The 18,355-nt window shown below is 44.4% G+C and overlaps 1 protein-coding gene across 1 annotated transcript; it reads left to right on the top strand.

Moving 5' to 3' along the window:
• The first annotated feature begins 951 nt into the window (after positions 1-951).
• Positions 952-1,717, top strand: LOC147606549 (major pollen allergen Bet v 1-M/N-like). The gene is made up of 2 exons (XM_086792039.1): positions 952-1,187; positions 1,340-1,717. The coding sequence occupies exons 1-2, from the start codon at positions 992-994 to the stop codon at positions 1,624-1,626; spliced, it is 483 nt and encodes a 160-aa protein (XP_086648165.1). The 5' UTR covers positions 952-991; the 3' UTR covers positions 1,627-1,717.
• The last annotated feature ends 16,638 nt before the right edge of the window (positions 1,718-18,355 follow it).

The following is an 18,355-nucleotide window of genomic DNA, read 5'->3' on the forward strand; positions in this document are numbered from 1 at the left end:
AGGTGCAATGTAGACACGCCCAACTATTGGGCTCATGTTGGGCCCCATTCAGGCCCCGTAATGTCAAGACAGGGTGTTCAAGAGAGTAAAAAAACCTACTTACTCGATGTGTGGAGTGTTATGAGGGCCATACAAACATGAGCTAGCCGAAGCCTTGGTCATATAATAAGAGGGTGGGGCATTGATATCCAACTTGAAATTTCACCTAAAACTAAACAATAGATTGTAAAGTGAAGCTGTGATATCTTGCTCAATAGTACTAATGTAGATACACATAGATATGTGAGTGGAGACATGCACAGGTGAAAAGTATAGCTGACAGCTGTGCATGTCTTGAGGTACTAATCTACACATAGATATGCTTCCTTGTAAAGTCACAATGTAAAGGTGATGGTATTGTAAAGGAGCCACAATGTAAAGGTGATGGTATTGTAATCTAGCGATGGAAAGTCCCTCTAAAGGTGATGGCATTGTTTAAAGTCCCACTCTCACTCTCACTACTCATATACGGCACACGGCATCATGTAGTAATTTATCCCTCATGGTGGGTTTATATATCTTTGTATGTGAATAGGACAACCGTCAATTCTAACAAGAGGTAGTATGTTAAAATCTCTACCCACCTCCCAAGAGGTACGATGTGATAGCTCCGAAGAGGTGCTATGTGATGGCATTGTAATTTCAGAGTACCATATCTCACAATATTAACATGAATTTGGTAGATAGATTGGTTGGTGATTTGAAAAGTAGCACTCTCACTCTCGCTCAACGATCTCATCTACGGCACGGCATCATGTAATAATTTTTACGTCTTTGTACGTGAATGGGACCGTCTTATTTAGAATTGCAAGCACCAACGTGTGTTGGTAAGACGATTGGACGTCGTAGCACCGACACTGCACAGGGCCTTCCCCCATCGATATGAGTTTTTAAAAGCCCAAGGTTTTTGGCGGCAACAACAACAAGAACAACAACTACTACTACTGAGATCATGGGCTCCCAAAAGATACAAACCTTCGATGTGGAGGTGGCCATCAAGCATCCGGCGTCTTTGGTGTGGCAGACTTATGTGAAGAACTTTCAGAACTCGCCATCCCTTGTTTTCTCTGGGCACTTCGACAAGGTGGAGTACCTGGAAGGGCCGCCTCTGGCGAAGGGAGGAGTCCTGCTAGCAACATATCATGCTTGTGAGCACCATTATTATAATAGCTTAAAAAACACACACACACACACACACTTTGCACTTTGAAGATTTTCTCTTGTTGTAAAAGCAGCTCAAAACATAATATAATATATATAATGTCGTGTTTTTGTGTTGTTTCATATGTATTATTTATAGCCGTCCCTCACTATCGCTACATCAAGGGGCGGTGGGACGAGATGGACCACGACAAGCATTGCTTCAAGTGTACGCTCGTGGATGGAGGCGCCCTCGGAAAACACTTCGCACACTTGGCCTACTCCTTCCAGATCCTGCCTTGCTCTGATCATGGCTCCTCCTGCGTCATGCACTTCACCGTGGAGTACCAGGACATAGGACAACACACCTTCCACGACTTCATCAAGGAGGAACTTGAGAGAATCTGCAAATCTCTTGACTCATACCTCAGCTCATCACCTGTTTGAAACATCATCGGGACATGATGTTGCAATATAATAACGGTGCGCCCTCATGCATATATTATGCAGGGTAGAGGAGGTGCATACTTCATCGTTGTTGTTGTTGAATCACTCTTAGCCCTCATATTATAATAACGGTGCATCCTGAATGTGATGTGATGATATTTGAGTGAATGTGGTGAGATGTGAATGTGATGTGATGACATGTGAATGGATGAGATGTGATGTATTCGCTCTTCACCCTTTAAATTTCCTATATTTGTGTTGGTCCTAAATTAATTTGGCTTTGATCCTCATGGCCACCTCCTCTCCTCATAACAATCAATTGGAACATGTTAAATGAGCACACACCATTCCCAAAGAGCAACTCCAGGGACGATGATTTAGAAGGTTCACCTTGATAACATGTTGCCTCTCACGATGCTTTCCACTACCATAACATTATACTCCTCATGTTGGGGAGACACAATCATATAGCAACTTATCATCATGTACAACAAATCGAAGCACAAAACAAACTTGTAGAGAAATGTGATCGCATGAACTGTATTCGTGCACGTATATAACAAAGCATACTCAAATGTGGTTTACACTTCAAAGCTCATATATACAACCTGGATATATCGTGGAATCCAATTGCAGTGGATAAGAAATCTCATGTACTTCCTCTTAGCACCTTGGCTGCACGTGTTTTCTCACCCTTGTACAATGGGAAAAAAAGCCCGGGCTATCTTTCAACCAACGGCTATTTATGAGATTTTTTTCACTATTATGTAGGTTACTCTCTATAGGTTCATATGGTTTCGCTAGCCAACTACAGCATCACAATACCACTATCATGCTACATAAATTGTATCCTCAAATAATAATGCAATGAGCCTAAATATGTCATCTCAAATCACACATGTGTAATTCAGCCTTGGAGGTTGAAATCTTCTCCTCTCATTAGGACATGTGAGCAGCATGTCGCCAATGTATATAATGATAACAATTTTTTCTTCTTTAGTCCTCTTAGCAAAGAGGCTACTCTGAGTTGGAATGTTATAAAAACCATTTATAACCAAGTATGCATTTATTTTCTCATTCCTAAACTTGCATACTTTAGATTTCTACCTGCTCTGAACAAAACGATGAGGGTAAGATACATAAACGTCCTCATGCAAGTCACCATTCAAGATGACAGACTGGATATCCAAATGATATGCATTCAAACCATGATGGGATGCCAACGTAATAATGCATCTAATTGTAGTCATACAAGATGTGGATGCAAAGGTCTCATCATAATCTATACCCTAACCCTTGAGCGTAACACTTTGTAGCAAGGCTTGCCTTGTAGTGATCTCGACATTACCATCACCTTTGTACTTAAGCTCATATACCCACTTTGTACCAACAATGGCATTTTTACCATAAGGAAAATTTACTAAACACCAACTGTCATTTTTGAACATTGAGTCTTACTGGTCCTCTCCTCGTCCTACTTGGCTTACATGCAATGGATCACTTTCTTGTGCTTCCTCAAAAGAAATAGATCCCACTTCATTACATATACTGGAAAACAATGAGAGCATGATCCACAAAAGGGAAGCATGCACGTGTCCTCCTCCTAGAGGTAAAGGAGTATTGATTTGCTATCTCGCAATGTTTGTACCAACCATTTTGGCATACTCTTCGACACCGACATGGCTGTCCTTTCCTTATCCTAAGTGCATTAGCCCAAAAAGAGTGCTTTTTAGTTGGGTTTTTTTGGAGTGCATCTTCCTTACCTAAGCTCCCTTACCGCTTTGAAGTATTCTTTCTAAGATCCCTTACCGCTTCGAAGTATTCTTTCTAAGATCCCTTACCGCTTCAAAGTATTCTTTCTAATTGTTTTAGACACTTAACTCCTGAGATCACAATGACCTCTAGCCCTTTAACAGATTGCTTATTACACCAAGAATATTTTTAGCCATGTGTGGGTTTGTTGATATTTTTAGTGCAGGTGTATGTGCCCTCTACCATCCCCAATGAATCGAACAAGCTCATGCAAAGTGCTAAATGATGGAGGCTTACCAGTTGATGGGTCAAGAGGAAATAGTCCTCCATGAACCCAGAAGAACAAGCTCATGCAAAGTGTTAAATGATGGAGGCTTACCAGTTGATGGGTCAAGAGAGAATAGACCTCCTTGAACCCAGAAATCTACATGCTTCTTCCTTTTGCACGTAGAGCTTTATGAAGAATACTTCTTCATGTGCAATATTCTTTGTCAAGTACCAAGTTGATATGGTGTCTTATTCTTCACCCTCGTATTATAATAACAGTGCATCCTCATATTATATTATGCAAGACTTATTACTCTCATCGTTGTTCAGAATATATATATATATATATATATTCGCTCTTCTCCTTTAAATTTTATATATTTGTGTAATTAGTGTTTCGACCCTAAATTAATTTGGCTTTGGTGTATGGCGACATCCTGGTGGCCACCTCGTCTCCTCATAACAATATTGGAACATGTTAAATGAGCACACACCATTCCCAAAGAGCAACTCCAGTCATGATGATTTAGAAGGTTCACCTTGATAACATGCTCCCTCTCACGATGCTTTCCATCACCATAACAATATGCACATGAACTCCTCGGGTTAGGGAGACACAATCATATAGCGAGTAATCATCATGTGTAACATATCAAAGCACAAAACAAACTTGCAGCAATGTGATCGCATAAACCATACTTGAGCATGTATATAACAAAGCATACTGAAACGTGGTTTACATGGCCCAGGGTTCTTTAAAGCTCATATATACAACCTGGAAATACTGTGGAATCCAATTGAGCTCGATAAGAAATCTCATGCACTTCCTCTTAGCACCTTGGCTGCACATGTTTTTTCACCCTTGTACAACGGGAAAAATAGCTGGGGCTATCTTTTGACCAACCGTTATTTATGAGATTTTTTTCATTTTATTATGTAAGTTACTCTATAGGTTCACATGGTTTTGCTAGCCAACTACAGCATCACAATACCACCATCATGCTACATAAATTGTATCCTCAAATAATAATGCAATAAGCCTAAATATGTCATCTCAAATCACACGTGTAATTCAGCCTTGGAGGTTGAAATCTTCTCCTCATTAGGACATGTGAGCAGCATGTAGCCAATGTATAAAATGATGATATATTTTTTGTTTCTTTAGTCCTCTTAACAAAGAATCTACTCTCACTTGGAATGTTATAAAAAACCATTTATAACCATTAGGGGGCATTGAAAAATAAAAAGGGCCCTTTAAGGATCCCTAATTTTAAGGAATTAAGACTAATTTAATTGAGGCTTAAGGAGACAAACCTCATAATGACACCTACTTTTAGCCCTAAAAGTAGGGGATCTCTCTAGTTTTCCCTCTCTAGGATCTCCACTCTAGGATTCTCTTTCTAGCCACTAAAACTCTCGAAACATCATCAATCTCATCCATATAGGGGTCCTAAAAATATTTTTTATTACAATTCAAAATAATTATTTCAAAATAACTTTCAATCACATGTAATGCACTTTCATTGCGTTTCTGAAGTTTCCTCTAAATTCATATCAACACTGATTAAAAGACAATCTCGTTTAATACACTTTCATTGCATTTTTGAAGTTCCCACAAATTCTAAAACAAGTCATTAAAAGACAAGGAAAACTTACATTTTTTTATTTAAAGTTTAATTTAAATTTAAATTTTTGGATAGGCTAGCAATTTAAAATTTATATTTTATAGAGCAAACCCACCAAAAATTGTTTTCTTCATTCATTACTATTACATCTCCTCTCTGTCCGACTCAACAACTAAAAGATTCTCTCTCTCTCTCTCTCTCTCTCTCTCTCTCTCTCTCTCCCAAGCCCTTCTCTCATTGCAATAGGCCTCTCTTTCAAGCTTCTCTTTGGGATCCAAGCTATGTACCATCTTTCATTGTGTCTACTATAGCACTCACAAAAATAACAAACACATCAAATTCATCACGAGTGAGGAAGGTAGACTTCCATATTTGCATCTTGAATGAATATGCACCTATCACAAAACAACGTCTAAACGCACAGGAGAAGAAAGAAAGAAGATAGCAGGGTCATTGTGATATGGATCTTTCGGTTGATGGTATTTATATCCTAACGATCCTTCTTCAAATTTCTCTCCACCTTTCACAGACCTATCCTCATTCATTCTTTTTGTTGGAGAGGGTGAGAATGGGCTCCTTGGATATTGCAAACGCTTAAGTCTATGTGATGCATGGAAGGTTCAATTTCTAAACTCACAAATTAATAGTTTGCAAGTCACTTTGAGTAGTGTGCAACAAGAAATTGCACAGAAAATATTTTACAGCTATACAGAGAGGGCAAAGAGAAAGAGGACCACATCCTCAAGTTATAGGATACAATCTTGCATATGAAGAGCACACCCATGGGAGCCAGAGAGCGAAAGAGGACAATGAACAACATTCAGACACTTGTAATTGGTGGTGGTGCTCTCAAGCGAAGAATTCATGCAGCAAGTTTTATTTGATTTTTGGTTATAAGTTATTCTTATTAGAGTGTATCGATTGTTTGAATTTTTTCATTAACTGTTAATTCATTATATATTATTGCTGCTATGAGTAATCTTTGTTAGTTCATTACAGGACCTTTCTTAAAGATGCGTGTGGTGATAATGGTCCTCAAGATATTGGAGATATGTTACGTAGTTACGTGAGAAAACATGACATTCTTTCCATAGTTCGAGATCCACGCTACAAGAAGGTAGGACAGATACTTGTGTAGAGTGGTTCTCTCTAACGTGCAATATATTGTTCGTAGAGTACTACCGATCAACAAATGTGTTAAGAAACACAATTTCAATCCGAGGACTCGACCTGATTAGTGCATGAAGGCTTATCCCTTGAGGGAGAGCTCATATACACGAACCACCACTTGACGATTCAACCATTCAACACCTCAATCAATCTCTCAATCCCTTAAATCCACTACACTAATCAAGAGAACAAACAATTCACGGCAATCTCTTAATCCCATTCAAACATTGATTAAATCTCATCAGCTTTCCCTAATGCCAGCAAACCCATCAACGTGCATCTACTAACCCACAAGCTTAAGCAAGCATAGAATGTAACATTCACAAACCCACAAGCTCATAGAGAGAGTCTATCCATGAATAACTCATTGCCACCAATAAAGTGGACAAGAGCTTACATCAATGGAGACTACACACACACACACTACAAGCATGCAGCATACACAAGAGAAAGAAAGAAGCATTCAACTAGTCATCGATTAATCTACTTCAATGATGCTAAAACAGAGTAAGAGAAAGAAGTGGAGCTATACTCATTGGAGCTTGATGCTCATTAGAGTACAATAGAGAGAGAGTTAGAGAGTTGCCATAGCTTGAGAGCTCAAGAGCTTCACTCAATAGCTTATGAGAATGGCCAAAAACGTACCCTTTCTTTAGCTAACATCTCTTTTATAAAGATACTACTAACCCTAACCCTAGGCCTCTTTCACACATAGACGGACAACCCCATAAGTGAGCCTTGCTTAATACACTTAGAACTCTCATTTAGAATCCACATTGGCCTAAAATGATTTACATTGCACTTCGGCACAAAAATATGAAAAAATTATGTGCGTCTTTATGTTCCCATGGCTACAATTCCGCTCTCTCGCATTAATTACTTCCGGCTAATCCGTGTTCTCGTGAGTGTTCCCGTGGAATATTCCCCCCTTCCTGAATCGTGCACATCCTTGGGTGCGGTAGAAACAAAAGCTACAAAAAACAATGGAGGACAAGTAAATCCTTTTATTGAAAAAAGAACCAGAAATGACAATCTCACACGTGAGCATGCAAGTGAAAGGCCGATTAGAGTTTTAAAGAGTGCTAAAAGAAGCGAGGAAAGACTAGTCAAAGTGAGACTAAGTGGTAGATAGTGCTATGCAAAGGTAAGTGTGTTTGTACACTGCAGGTTATGACTACAGTCTCAATGTCCTACAAGTGTTTAAGTTATTCCTAAGTGGCAACCCTTCCTAAATATAAGCCATGGTGATTGGACCTTTCTTTCTTTCTTTCTTTCTTTCTCTTTGTTTTTTTTTATTTTTTTGGGTGTAAATTTTCTCCAGCCATCACCATGGATTCATTCACATGCTAATTCTCTTTGGCTATTTTGGGGGCTATGATATCCACTATGCAGGTACTAAGCATTTCTCGAGTCTTTGCATATTGGTCACACATGAACTGCAGCCCCAGCAATGATTGTGATGGCAGATGGATGGTGATTCAATGTGATGTCAATGGTGATATTTGGGAGTTTGCCTCTGTTTATGCCTCGCAAACTTCTGCTTCCAGAGCTTCCATGTGGCATGCCATTGCTGTCACGTGCACACCATTCAGGTGTACAGTGACATGGCATTATTTTATGGCATGGCATCATCAGGCATTTAATCAGGATTTTTCAGGCATTTTATGGACATTTAAATGAATGTTTTCAGCATGTACCACATGGTATGGGTTGGATTCAGCATTGTAGCATCATACTAACCATCTAGACAAAAACATTGGGGCTTGTAGAGACAGCCGACAGCATTCAAGTCAGCCGACCAGCCTTTAAAGCATTTATGGCATTTAAATGGCAGTCGTGAGCATATTCAAAGCTGGCCGATTGCAGCCAAGCTGGCCGACCAGCACCAATTCCCCATATATAAAGAAACACATCATTTCAGCATAGACATCTGGATCTCTTCAGCGTTTTCCTTCCTAGGAGCAAAGGGGGATACAGTTCAGCATCCAACAGTGTGTTCCTTCAACGTTTCTACACCAAGAGGGCTGGGAGCAGCAGCGCATCCATGCTCAGCATATCCAGCCATCTTCCCAACTCCTACATTGAGGGATACCAGCATACCAGCATTGGAGTTAGGATAGCCATCTTTCAGCCATCCTTCATCATTATTCAGCATGTTTCCCTCTCTTCCAGGGGTAGACATCATCTAGGACAGCATAGATCCCTTTGGATCTCATTGTAACCGCATTCATCATCTAATATAGCTACATTGCATTGACACATATTTGTCTATCTCTTAAACATCATTAAGTGCAGTTTAGTTAGACTAAGGTTGTGATTACTACGGTCGAAGCCTCACATGCCACATTGGTATCAGAGCGTTACAGGGTAACCAGCCTTAGATCATGTTCATTCCATCAGTCATTCAGTCAGACATCATGTTAATCGCTTCCGCACAGTTAAACCCAGTCCTCAAAATCTTGCAGGCCACCCTTAGGGATTTTCCCTTAGGTATGCATTAGTAACCCATCCATCTGCATTCTTGCACAGCATATAGGGTTGCACATGGTTTGCATAGCAGATATCGTAGCAGTCATCTTAGCAGTCCATCTTGCATCTGCAAGGCATACATGTTTGCCCATGAACTCTCTGGGAAAGAATGACATCCATCATCAAAGGAGGACATAAGTTTTGGGCTTCAACTGGCAGCAGGGGGTTTCTCTTCCACAGAAGACGGAAGTTTGCTCGAACATCGCCTCAGGAGGTTCATAGCTTCAGGAGGACATAAGTTTTGGGCTTCAACTGGCAGCAGCAGGGGGTTTCTCTTCCACAGAAGACGGAAGTTTGCTCCAACATGACCTCAGGAGGTTCAGAGCTTCAGGAACGATGGAGATGGTAGGTGAAAGGTTTCCACAGGCAAGTCAGGGGTGACTCAAGTATTTCTAAGCAGTTTTTGCAGCATTTGCCGTTTAGTTCCCGCAGTATATAGAGTCTTGGCTCAAAGGATTTCATGCCATCAGACAACACTACTCATGGATCTCATATGATCCCTTCTGAAAAGCGATCATGGGAGGAGTTACCACGACAAATGCACAAGATTTATGGACAGCCATGCACACTGGAATAGTGGGCTACACCTATCATCATAATGCCTTTACTAACTACTGGGCTCGCTTGGATAGATGCTATTTACTGCATGCTCAACAATATACAAATTTCAGTCTTCATATTGAGGTTGATCACTCTCTTGGTCTCTCTGACCATGCTCCTTTATGGCTGAATATTCAGTTTGGCAGCCCTGGGATGACATGCCTTTACATTCCATTCGGATGAAACATATCAATAAAGGATACCTGCAGCATGCACAATTTCAACAATTGATCTGATATGCCATAATTCCTCTTACAGCCCATGTCCATTATGACTGTAATTTTGCATGGCAACGCCTTGTGGACAGGCTTCAGCATGCTATTCATGAATATGGGAGTAATTTCATGCCTGACTGGAGAGCTAAAGTTCAGCATGCCAAAGTAGTAGTTCAGTCCTTGACTGCACATTCCCAATTGCAGCCCCTCTCCTCTCAACAAATGGACACTCTCTCTTAGTCAACAGCTCTCTTGCAAGCTATTGACCGACGAAAATTGGCCAAGTGGCACGTTCGGGCAAGGATGACTCAAATCATGGATAAAGGATGCTCTTCAAAATCTTTCTTTCAAGGGTTACATGCTTACAGGAGGAAGACCTCTTGCCTCAGAGTCCATAAACTGGATGGTGAATGGACTCCGTCTTTCTCAGAGCTCCAACATGAATGCTTTTCTTATTTTCAGAAACTGTTTGCACCCCCTGCTACCACTTGTCATGTGCATCATAGATGCCATGGACATTCTCAGGGCTAGATCCAGGAAAGGCAACCAGATAAAGATTATGAACCAGTAGAAGATAGGTAGAACTAGAGTGTAGGAGCTTCAGGTGTAACATCTGAGGTGGACATGGAGCAGGACTTGGAGCAAGAACCAGTCGGCTGGTTCCAGAAAGGACTGTCGGCTGACATCAGTAGGACAAGAGATGAGTAGGCTGGTTGCAGAAGGTGTCGGCTCCCCATAGCCATGGTCGGTTGAACCAGTACATAGAGGCAGCAGCAGGTGCTAGGGTGTGTGTGGAGTGGAAAGCAGTCGGGCAGCAGCATGCGTAGGAGTGATCCAGTCGACTGTGTTTAAAAGAGCATTAATAAATTTATGAACTGGCCGACCAGCAGTCGGCCAGTTCCCCATGCATTTAAAGGGGCTATAAATAGCCCAAGTGCTCCTTGTTTTTAATCATTCAGCCCACTAGGGGTTTGAGTTAGTAGGAGTCCTAGTTTGGGACTAAATTTTGGGGTGTTATCACCTTTTCAAGAAGGCAGCCAAGGGCTGCAGACATGTACCTTTTGTACCATAGATTATACTGAATTTCCAGCACTTCTCTCGCTCTCTACTCTCTCTCTATATCTGCGTTTTTGCATCAGATGGTGCGTTTTTGCATCAGATGGTTTCCAAGAGTGTTTAGGGCTGAAAGAAGACTACCTAGAGCTTCCGCGTGTTACATTGGTATCAGAGCATCAGGCTCAGCAAAGCTAAAAATTGAATCAATCCCAGATGATGGTGTACAGGTCCAAGGTACAGGAAAGTACACGGATTTGAAGCCCAAGGCAAGAACACAGATCGGGAAGAACTCCCAGGAGGTTTGTTGGTGGTTTTCCACAGTGCCAGATGGGGATGGCAGTTCCGTGAGCAAGATAGGTTCTCAGGTAACGGTCCCAAGGGAAGTTGATCCTCCAAGGGTGATGTGAGAGTGCCAGACTCAGTTCCAGGAATGAAGACCAAGACCGTGTTCAGAGTCAAGGCAGGAATGGATTGTGGACTAGAGGAAGACCAGCAGATGCATAGATCTTCATCAGAGACAGAGTGGTTTGGAGAACAAGCCGGGTTTTCAGAGAAAAAGGTTTGCGAGGAATAGATGATGACAGATGGACTTCGGGACAGGATTGGGATGATGACAGTCATCCAAGAGCAGGTTGGATTCCCGTCATCAAGTTTAGCAGAGGGGGATGTCATGTGCATCATAGATGCCATGGACATTCTGAGGGCTAGATCCAGAAAAGGCAACCAGATAAAGAGTATGAACCAGTAGAAGATAGGTAGAACGAGAGTGTAGGAGCTTCAGGTGTCACATCTGAGGTGGACATGGAGTAGGACTTGGAGCAAGAAGCAGTCGGTTGGTTCCAGAAAGGACTGTCGGCTGACATCAGCAGGACAAGAGATGAGTAGGCTAGTTGCAGAAGGTGTCGGCTGCCCATAGCCATGGTCGGCTAAACCAGTACATAGAGGCAGCAGGCAGGAGCTAGGGTGTGTGTGGACTGGAAAGCAGTCGGGCAGCAGCATGCGCAGGAGTGATCCAGTCGACTGTGTTTAAAAGAGCATTAATAAATTTATGAACTGGCTGACCAGCAGCAGTCGGCCAGTTCCCCATGCATTTAAAGGGGCTATAAATAGCCCAAGTGCTCCTTGTTTTTAATCATTCAGCCCACTAGGGGTTTGAGTCAGTAGGAGTCCTAGTTTGGGACTGAATTTTGGGGTGTTATCACCTTTTCAAGAAGGCAGCCAAGGGCTGCAGACATGTACCTTTTTGTACCATAGATTGTGGAGACAGCCGACAGCATTCAAGTCAGCCGACCAGCCTTTAAAGCATTTATGGCATTTAAATGGCAGTCGTGAGCATATTCAGAGCTGGCCGACTGCAGCCAAGCTGGCCGACCAGCACCAATTCCCCATATATAAAGAAACGCATCATTTCAGCATAGACATCTGGATCTCTTCAGCGTTTTCCTTCCTAGGAGCAAAGGGGGATATAGTTCAGCATCCAACAGTGTGTTCCTTCAGCGTTTCTACACCAAGAGGGCTGGGAGCAGCAGCGCATCCATGCATCAGCATATCCAGCCATCTTCCCAACTCCTACATTGAGGGATACCAGCATACAAGTGGTGGAACTCAGCATTGGAGTCAGGACAGCCATCTTTCAGCCATCCTTCATCATTATTCAGCATGTTTCCCTCTCTTCCACCAGGGGTAGACATCATCTAGGACAGCATAGATCCCTTTGATCTTTTGGAAGGAGGTACCAAGACATTGAAAGCTAAGAATATCATTATTGCGACAGGGTCAGAAGTGAAATCTTTAACCGCATTCATCATCTAATATAGCTGCATTGCATTGACACATATTTGTCTATCTCTTAAACATCATTAAGTGCAGTTTAGTTAGACTAAGGTTGTGATTACTACGGTCGAAGCCTCACATGTCACATTGGTATCAGAGTGTTACATGGTAACTAGCCTTAGATCATGTTCAGTCCATCAGTCATTCAGTTAGACATCATGTTAATTGCTTCCGCACAGTTAAACCCAGTTCTCATGATTACTGTGGGCTGCGGGGCAGGCATGATGGCATCGCGTGGCACGGAGGGGGGGCTACGGGGGCGCGACGGCACGGCACCGCCGGGGGGGCTGCAGGCTGCGGGGCATGACGGCACGGCACCGTCGGGGAGGGTGGGCTGCGGGGGCGCGACAGCACGGCTCGGGGGGGCTGCGGGGCGTGACGGCACAGCGCGGCACGAGGAGGGGGGGCTGCGGGGCGTGACGGCACGGCACTCGGGGGGCTGTGGGGCATGACGGCACCGTGCGGCACGAGGGGGGGCGCGACGGCATGGCACCGCGGGGGGGTGGGGGGGCGTGAGGGCACGGCTCCGGCGGGGGTCGGGGAGGGTGTTCGGGCACGGCACCGCGGGGGCCGGAGGCGTGAGGGCACGGCTCCGGCGGGGGCCGGCGGGGAGGGTGTTCGAGCACGGCACCACGGGGGCCGGGGGCGTGAGGGCACGACTCGGGGGGGCCGGTCGGGGGGGCGTGAGGGCACGGCACTGGGGTGTGAGGGCACGGGGGGGGCACGGCTCCGGGGGGGCCGGTCGAGGGGGGGGCGTGAGGGCACGGCTCCGGGGGGTGTTCGGGCACAGCACCACGGGGGCCAGGGAGGGTGGTCGGGCACGGCACCGCGGGGGCCAGGGAGGGTGTTCGGGCTCACCGGGGTGACGGCACGGCACGGCTCCGTGGGGGCCGGGGGAGGGTGTTCAGGGCACGGCACCGCGGGGGCCGGCCGGCGGGGGGTGTTCGGGCACGACACCGCGGGGGCTGAGGAGCGTGTTCAGGCACGGCACTGCGGGGGCCGAGGAAGGGTGTTCGGTCACGGCACCACAGGGGCCGGGGGGCGTGAGGGCACAGCTCCGGGGGGCCGGGGGGTGTTCGGGCACAGCTTCGGGGGAACGGTCGGGGAGGGTGTTTTGGCACGGCTCCGGGGGGGCTGGCCGGGGGGTGTTCGGGCATGGCTCCCCAGGGGGCCGACCGGCGAGGGGGCGTGAGGGCACGGCTCTGGCTCCCCAGGGGGCCGGGGGGGCTAACCGGGGGGGTGTTCGGGCATGGCTCCCCGGGGGGCCGGTCGGGGGGTGTCTAAAGGCGATTCTCAGCTTGGCTGGCCTCCTTCCTTTTGCGCTGAGCAAAAGGAGCCTTTCTCCTCACTTTTAGAGCTGTGATTCACTTTTGGCATATGCCTTTTTGCTGATATAAATGACCTAAGCCAGTTTTGGTGTGCGATTTCCTTTCTAGGCTAGATCTAGCTCTAACACGCACCCCCAGCCCTTATGCTCTCTCTCTCTTTCTCTCTCTCTCTCTATCATATGCCTTAGGGACATGGGCTGCCCTAGTGGCCTTTAGGTTTCCATACTTAGGAAATTGTAGAAGAGTTAATCCACAGCAAGCTGCGAGGAGTTAGCAATCCACAGCTGGCTGGTATTAAACTTATCTATCCTTCACTAGCTACTTGTAGCCATACCATCTCGCTGTACTTGTGCTCATATCAGAGCCTTACAATATCTTTAGGACTACCTCTCATTAAATAGCTTAGGTGTCACGTGCACACCATTCAGGTGTATAGTGACATGGCATCATTTTAGCATCATAAGTATCATCAAGATTTATCAAGCATTATTCAGGCATTTAAATGAATGTTTTCAGCATGTACCACATGGTATGAGTTGATTCAGCATGGTAGCATCACATTAGCCATATAGACCAGCATTTAGGGCTTGTGGAGGCAGCCGACACCCTGTTTACATCAGCCGACAAGATGCTACTTCAGTCGACTAGCATTTGTGCTATTTTTGGCATAATATATTCAGTTGTGGGCTTTTGCATCTGGCCGACTGCAGCCAGGCTGGCTGACCACCCCCCTAGAGACCTCAGCATTCAGTTCAGCACATCATCATCATCTATCATCAGCGCATCTCAACGCAGGAAGCTTTGGGAGCAGCATATCCAGCCAACGCATCAGCACATTTAGCAACGCATCATCATCAGCATTCAGTACTTCATCTTCAGCAAACGCATCTATTCTCCTCAGCGTTTCCTTCCCAGGTAATAGGAGCACATCTGCGTTTCATCATCAGGTCAGCATAGCATCTGTTCCAAAGCATCCCTTTAGCGTTTCCTTCCCAAGAGACAAGGGAAAGATAGTGGACAGCAGTTCATTCATCATATCAGAATACTCAGCATATAGGCAGCATATTCAACAGTATAGATCCCTTTGGATCTCATTGTAACCGCATTCATCATATAATATAGCTGCATTGCATTGACACATATTTGTTTATCTCTTAAACATCATTAAGTGCAGTTTAGTTAGACTAAGGTTGTGATTACTACGGTCGAAGACCTTTACATGTCACATTGGTATCTTGCACAATTGGAACCTAGAGCAGCTATAGTGCTGGAGCGCGAGGAAGAAGACCATGTACTTCTTGGACATGGTAAACATGAAGTCTATGTACATCATGTACATGATGAGCATCAGGCTCAACCATGGCAGCTGGGGATCTAAAGAGCTGCGTTTTTTTAAGAATACATGCTTGTTATTTTTAGAGCATATTGTAAATAAAAGCGAGAGTAGCAGGGGAACATAAAAGGGGCAGTCCACGCATCACTTGAGCATAACTTGGGGGCAGAGTAGCTTTTGGCTGGCCTATGTGCACCTTGGTTTCACGACTTTTCCTCCGAGAAAAAGTTGACGTGTACTTGCTTGCTTTTGCAACACTTCCTTAGTTCTTGCCCAAGCACATAACTATGTTGTCCTTTACGCATGATCACTATTGGCTCTCTCTTTCTCATGAGTTGACTACAATTTTTTTTCCTTTAAATAGCTATGGCTGAGCAAGAAAAGGCTCCCCTCTTGATGGTCATCAAGGATCTTGAGACAAATGGCGGTAGACAGAGAGTCCATCCAGGAGGATATGATTGAGTACGCTGCCATGACTGTACCCCAGCTTGAGTTAATCATCACTCACCTCTTGACACTAGTACGGCCAGTAGCCTTTGGGGAGGGCTCTTCGAGGGATCCTATTCCTGGAGGTAGCGGCACACCCCAACCCGTGCATACGCTTTTGGTGCAGACGCAGGTGCAGCAGACGCCGGGCCCCAGTGTCTTGACACAGGCTGAGGGCACTCCCTTGGCACAGAGGCGCCGCCGTTCGAGGTATGCATTAATCTACTCCATGTCTAGGTGTAATTTTCATGAAACCATCCAAAATGAATCTTAAAAATTATTTGTGTTTTTTGTGCAGTAGTAGTAGTCAGCCATCACCATCACCAGTCTCTTCACCATGTGTGCCTCCTTGTGCACCTCCACCTGCCACCTCGGAGCTTCGCATGCTATCGGGCACGATGCCCATTAGCATTCAGGTGGATCAGAGTGGGCGAGTGCAGTATGTAGACGGTGGGGCACTTTTCCGTCGCCGCTTGAGAGAGCTCGTGCACACATACATGCCCAAGATACACATCCACTTCTTTCATGTATTTTTTAAAATCTCTGTATACATTGATATCAAATGATAAATCTAACTAAAGTGACTTTTTTTTTCAAATTGTAGGGATCAAGATGATAATGACAAGAAATATGTGTTGGCAATCCTCGCGCAGGAGTTCGGCGTTGGTTGGGACGAGATCGCTGTATTGCATGAGATGCAAACGCTTCTAAAGCATCGACGGAACAATGAGCGGTACAATTAATTTGCTTTGCTATGTTATTCAAGTCTACTTCTTTCTTTGAGTAATATGGTTGAATTATTGTTAAATTAAATAAAGAAAGTTTGGAACGTCAAACACCTGAAACGTTCTCTAGAAAGTTCACATACTCTCGCACTTACACACACAAATTAGCCCACCAATTCTTCTTTTTGTGCATAGCTCTTCCTCGCCATCAGAGGAAAAGGGTAGCTTTACTGGTCAAAAAGGCCAGCTTCTTCTGGCAGAAGCGAGTTCTTTCTGGCATAAAGCAGGTATAAAGGGTATGAGTAGTTTTATACCCTCTCTCCCCTACTTGTCTCGGAAACCTCTCAAGTCTAGTCTTGCTAACTAGATGCTTGCACACCCTAACTAGATGTTGGTAATTTGCCACCTCAACTCTTGATGCCACATTAGCATCGTCAGTTATATCATCAACCATGTCAGCTGCTCATTGCGCATTAGCTTCACGATCAGCTCTTTTCACAACACTTTTGCCTGTAAGACAAAACACACACACGCATAGTACATGGACTCATGACTATAGAACACCAGCCTAAGGGGAATCGAACCCCTAAGTAGCAGCATAAGGCCACTCTAAGACCAAGAGGCTCCCCCTACCACCCCACCCTATAGTTAGTATCATGTACAATCAAAACAAGCGATGAAAAAAAAGGATATCGAGGTAGAAACACATTACCATTTTCTTTTGAATTGATGAGCCAAGCTGTTTATGAACAATTGGAAACTATGCCTCGCCAAAGATATCAATCTCTAAGAACACCTCGTCGTTGTCAGCCATAGCCTCTTGAAGTTCCATCTTTGTTAGGCATATGCTGAGTCCATCAGGGAGTGGAGCATTGTTCGAGGTGGATTCTGAGATTTGCTCAATGTCAGCCTCTAGTAGATCTTCTCCTAGATCATCCGATAAATCTTTACCCAGATCATCCCCTTTATCATCCGTTGAGGGTGGTGTGACATTTGTTTGTGAAATCAAATTTGCTTCTCTAATGCGAAGAATTGTATCTCCTTGCCCATGTGATATAGAGGTCATTGTTGTGTCTGGTGTATTGTCGGGCTCTGTAGAGGTCATTGTTGTGTGTGGTGTATTTTCACGCTCAGTAGAAAAGGTGGTATCAACAATCTTCGGCTTCTAGGGTTCACATGAACAATTTGCCACCATGGATTGCCGTTTGGATTTTTGTAAAAGAAAGCTTATTGCGCATGCATCGGGAAGAGATAGGGCTCTTTGGTTGCTCGTAGGAGCTTCGATGAGTCAATGGACCAGAAGCCGCTTTGTTTGTGCCTCAAGGTGACCCTTTTTCCTTTGTACTCCGCTCGAAACCAACGCACCTTCAAAATTACCTGCAATATTATAATGTATATAAACTTGTTACTCAAAGATGCTGAATATTTCAATCATTTGGTTTGCATAATATTTTGAAACGAATCATGCGTACCTGTTTCATAACACGATAGTTAATTTCGTATATGCCCTCCAGATCCCCTACGTAGCCGAGCTCATCCTCAATCAAATTTGTGTCACAAGCACTTGCACGAGAGAGTTGATGAAAGGATGCAACGATGCAAGAGTCCTGAGTAACACGAAGATCATCAATCCTCTTGACGCGGAGATGCTGACCACACACCCACATGTTACTGTGAGCTTGGACCTAAAACCACATGGGAACCACATGAACATGTATGGTTAGAATCCAGAAAAACATGTATTATTCAAATTAAAATATAACATTGGAGTAACTAACCATGGTGTCACATCCTAGGCTAAGCTCAAACT

Source organism: Cibotium barometz, chromosome 57, assembly GCF_041138505.1.
Source record: "Cibotium barometz isolate CiBa-2024 chromosome 57, ASM4113850v1, whole genome shotgun sequence".
In the NCBI taxonomy this organism is placed as follows: Eukaryota; Viridiplantae; Streptophyta; class Polypodiopsida; order Cyatheales; family Cibotiaceae; genus Cibotium; species Cibotium barometz.

Coding starts and splice junctions, on each gene's coding strand:
- LOC147606549 (XM_086792039.1), top strand. CDS start 992: ATGGGCTCCCAAAAGATACAAACCTTCGATGTGGAGGTGGCCATCAAG. Junction 1,188..1,339: donor GCTAGCAACATATCATGCTT/GTGAGCACCATT, acceptor TATTATTTATAG/CCGTCCCTCACTATCGCTAC.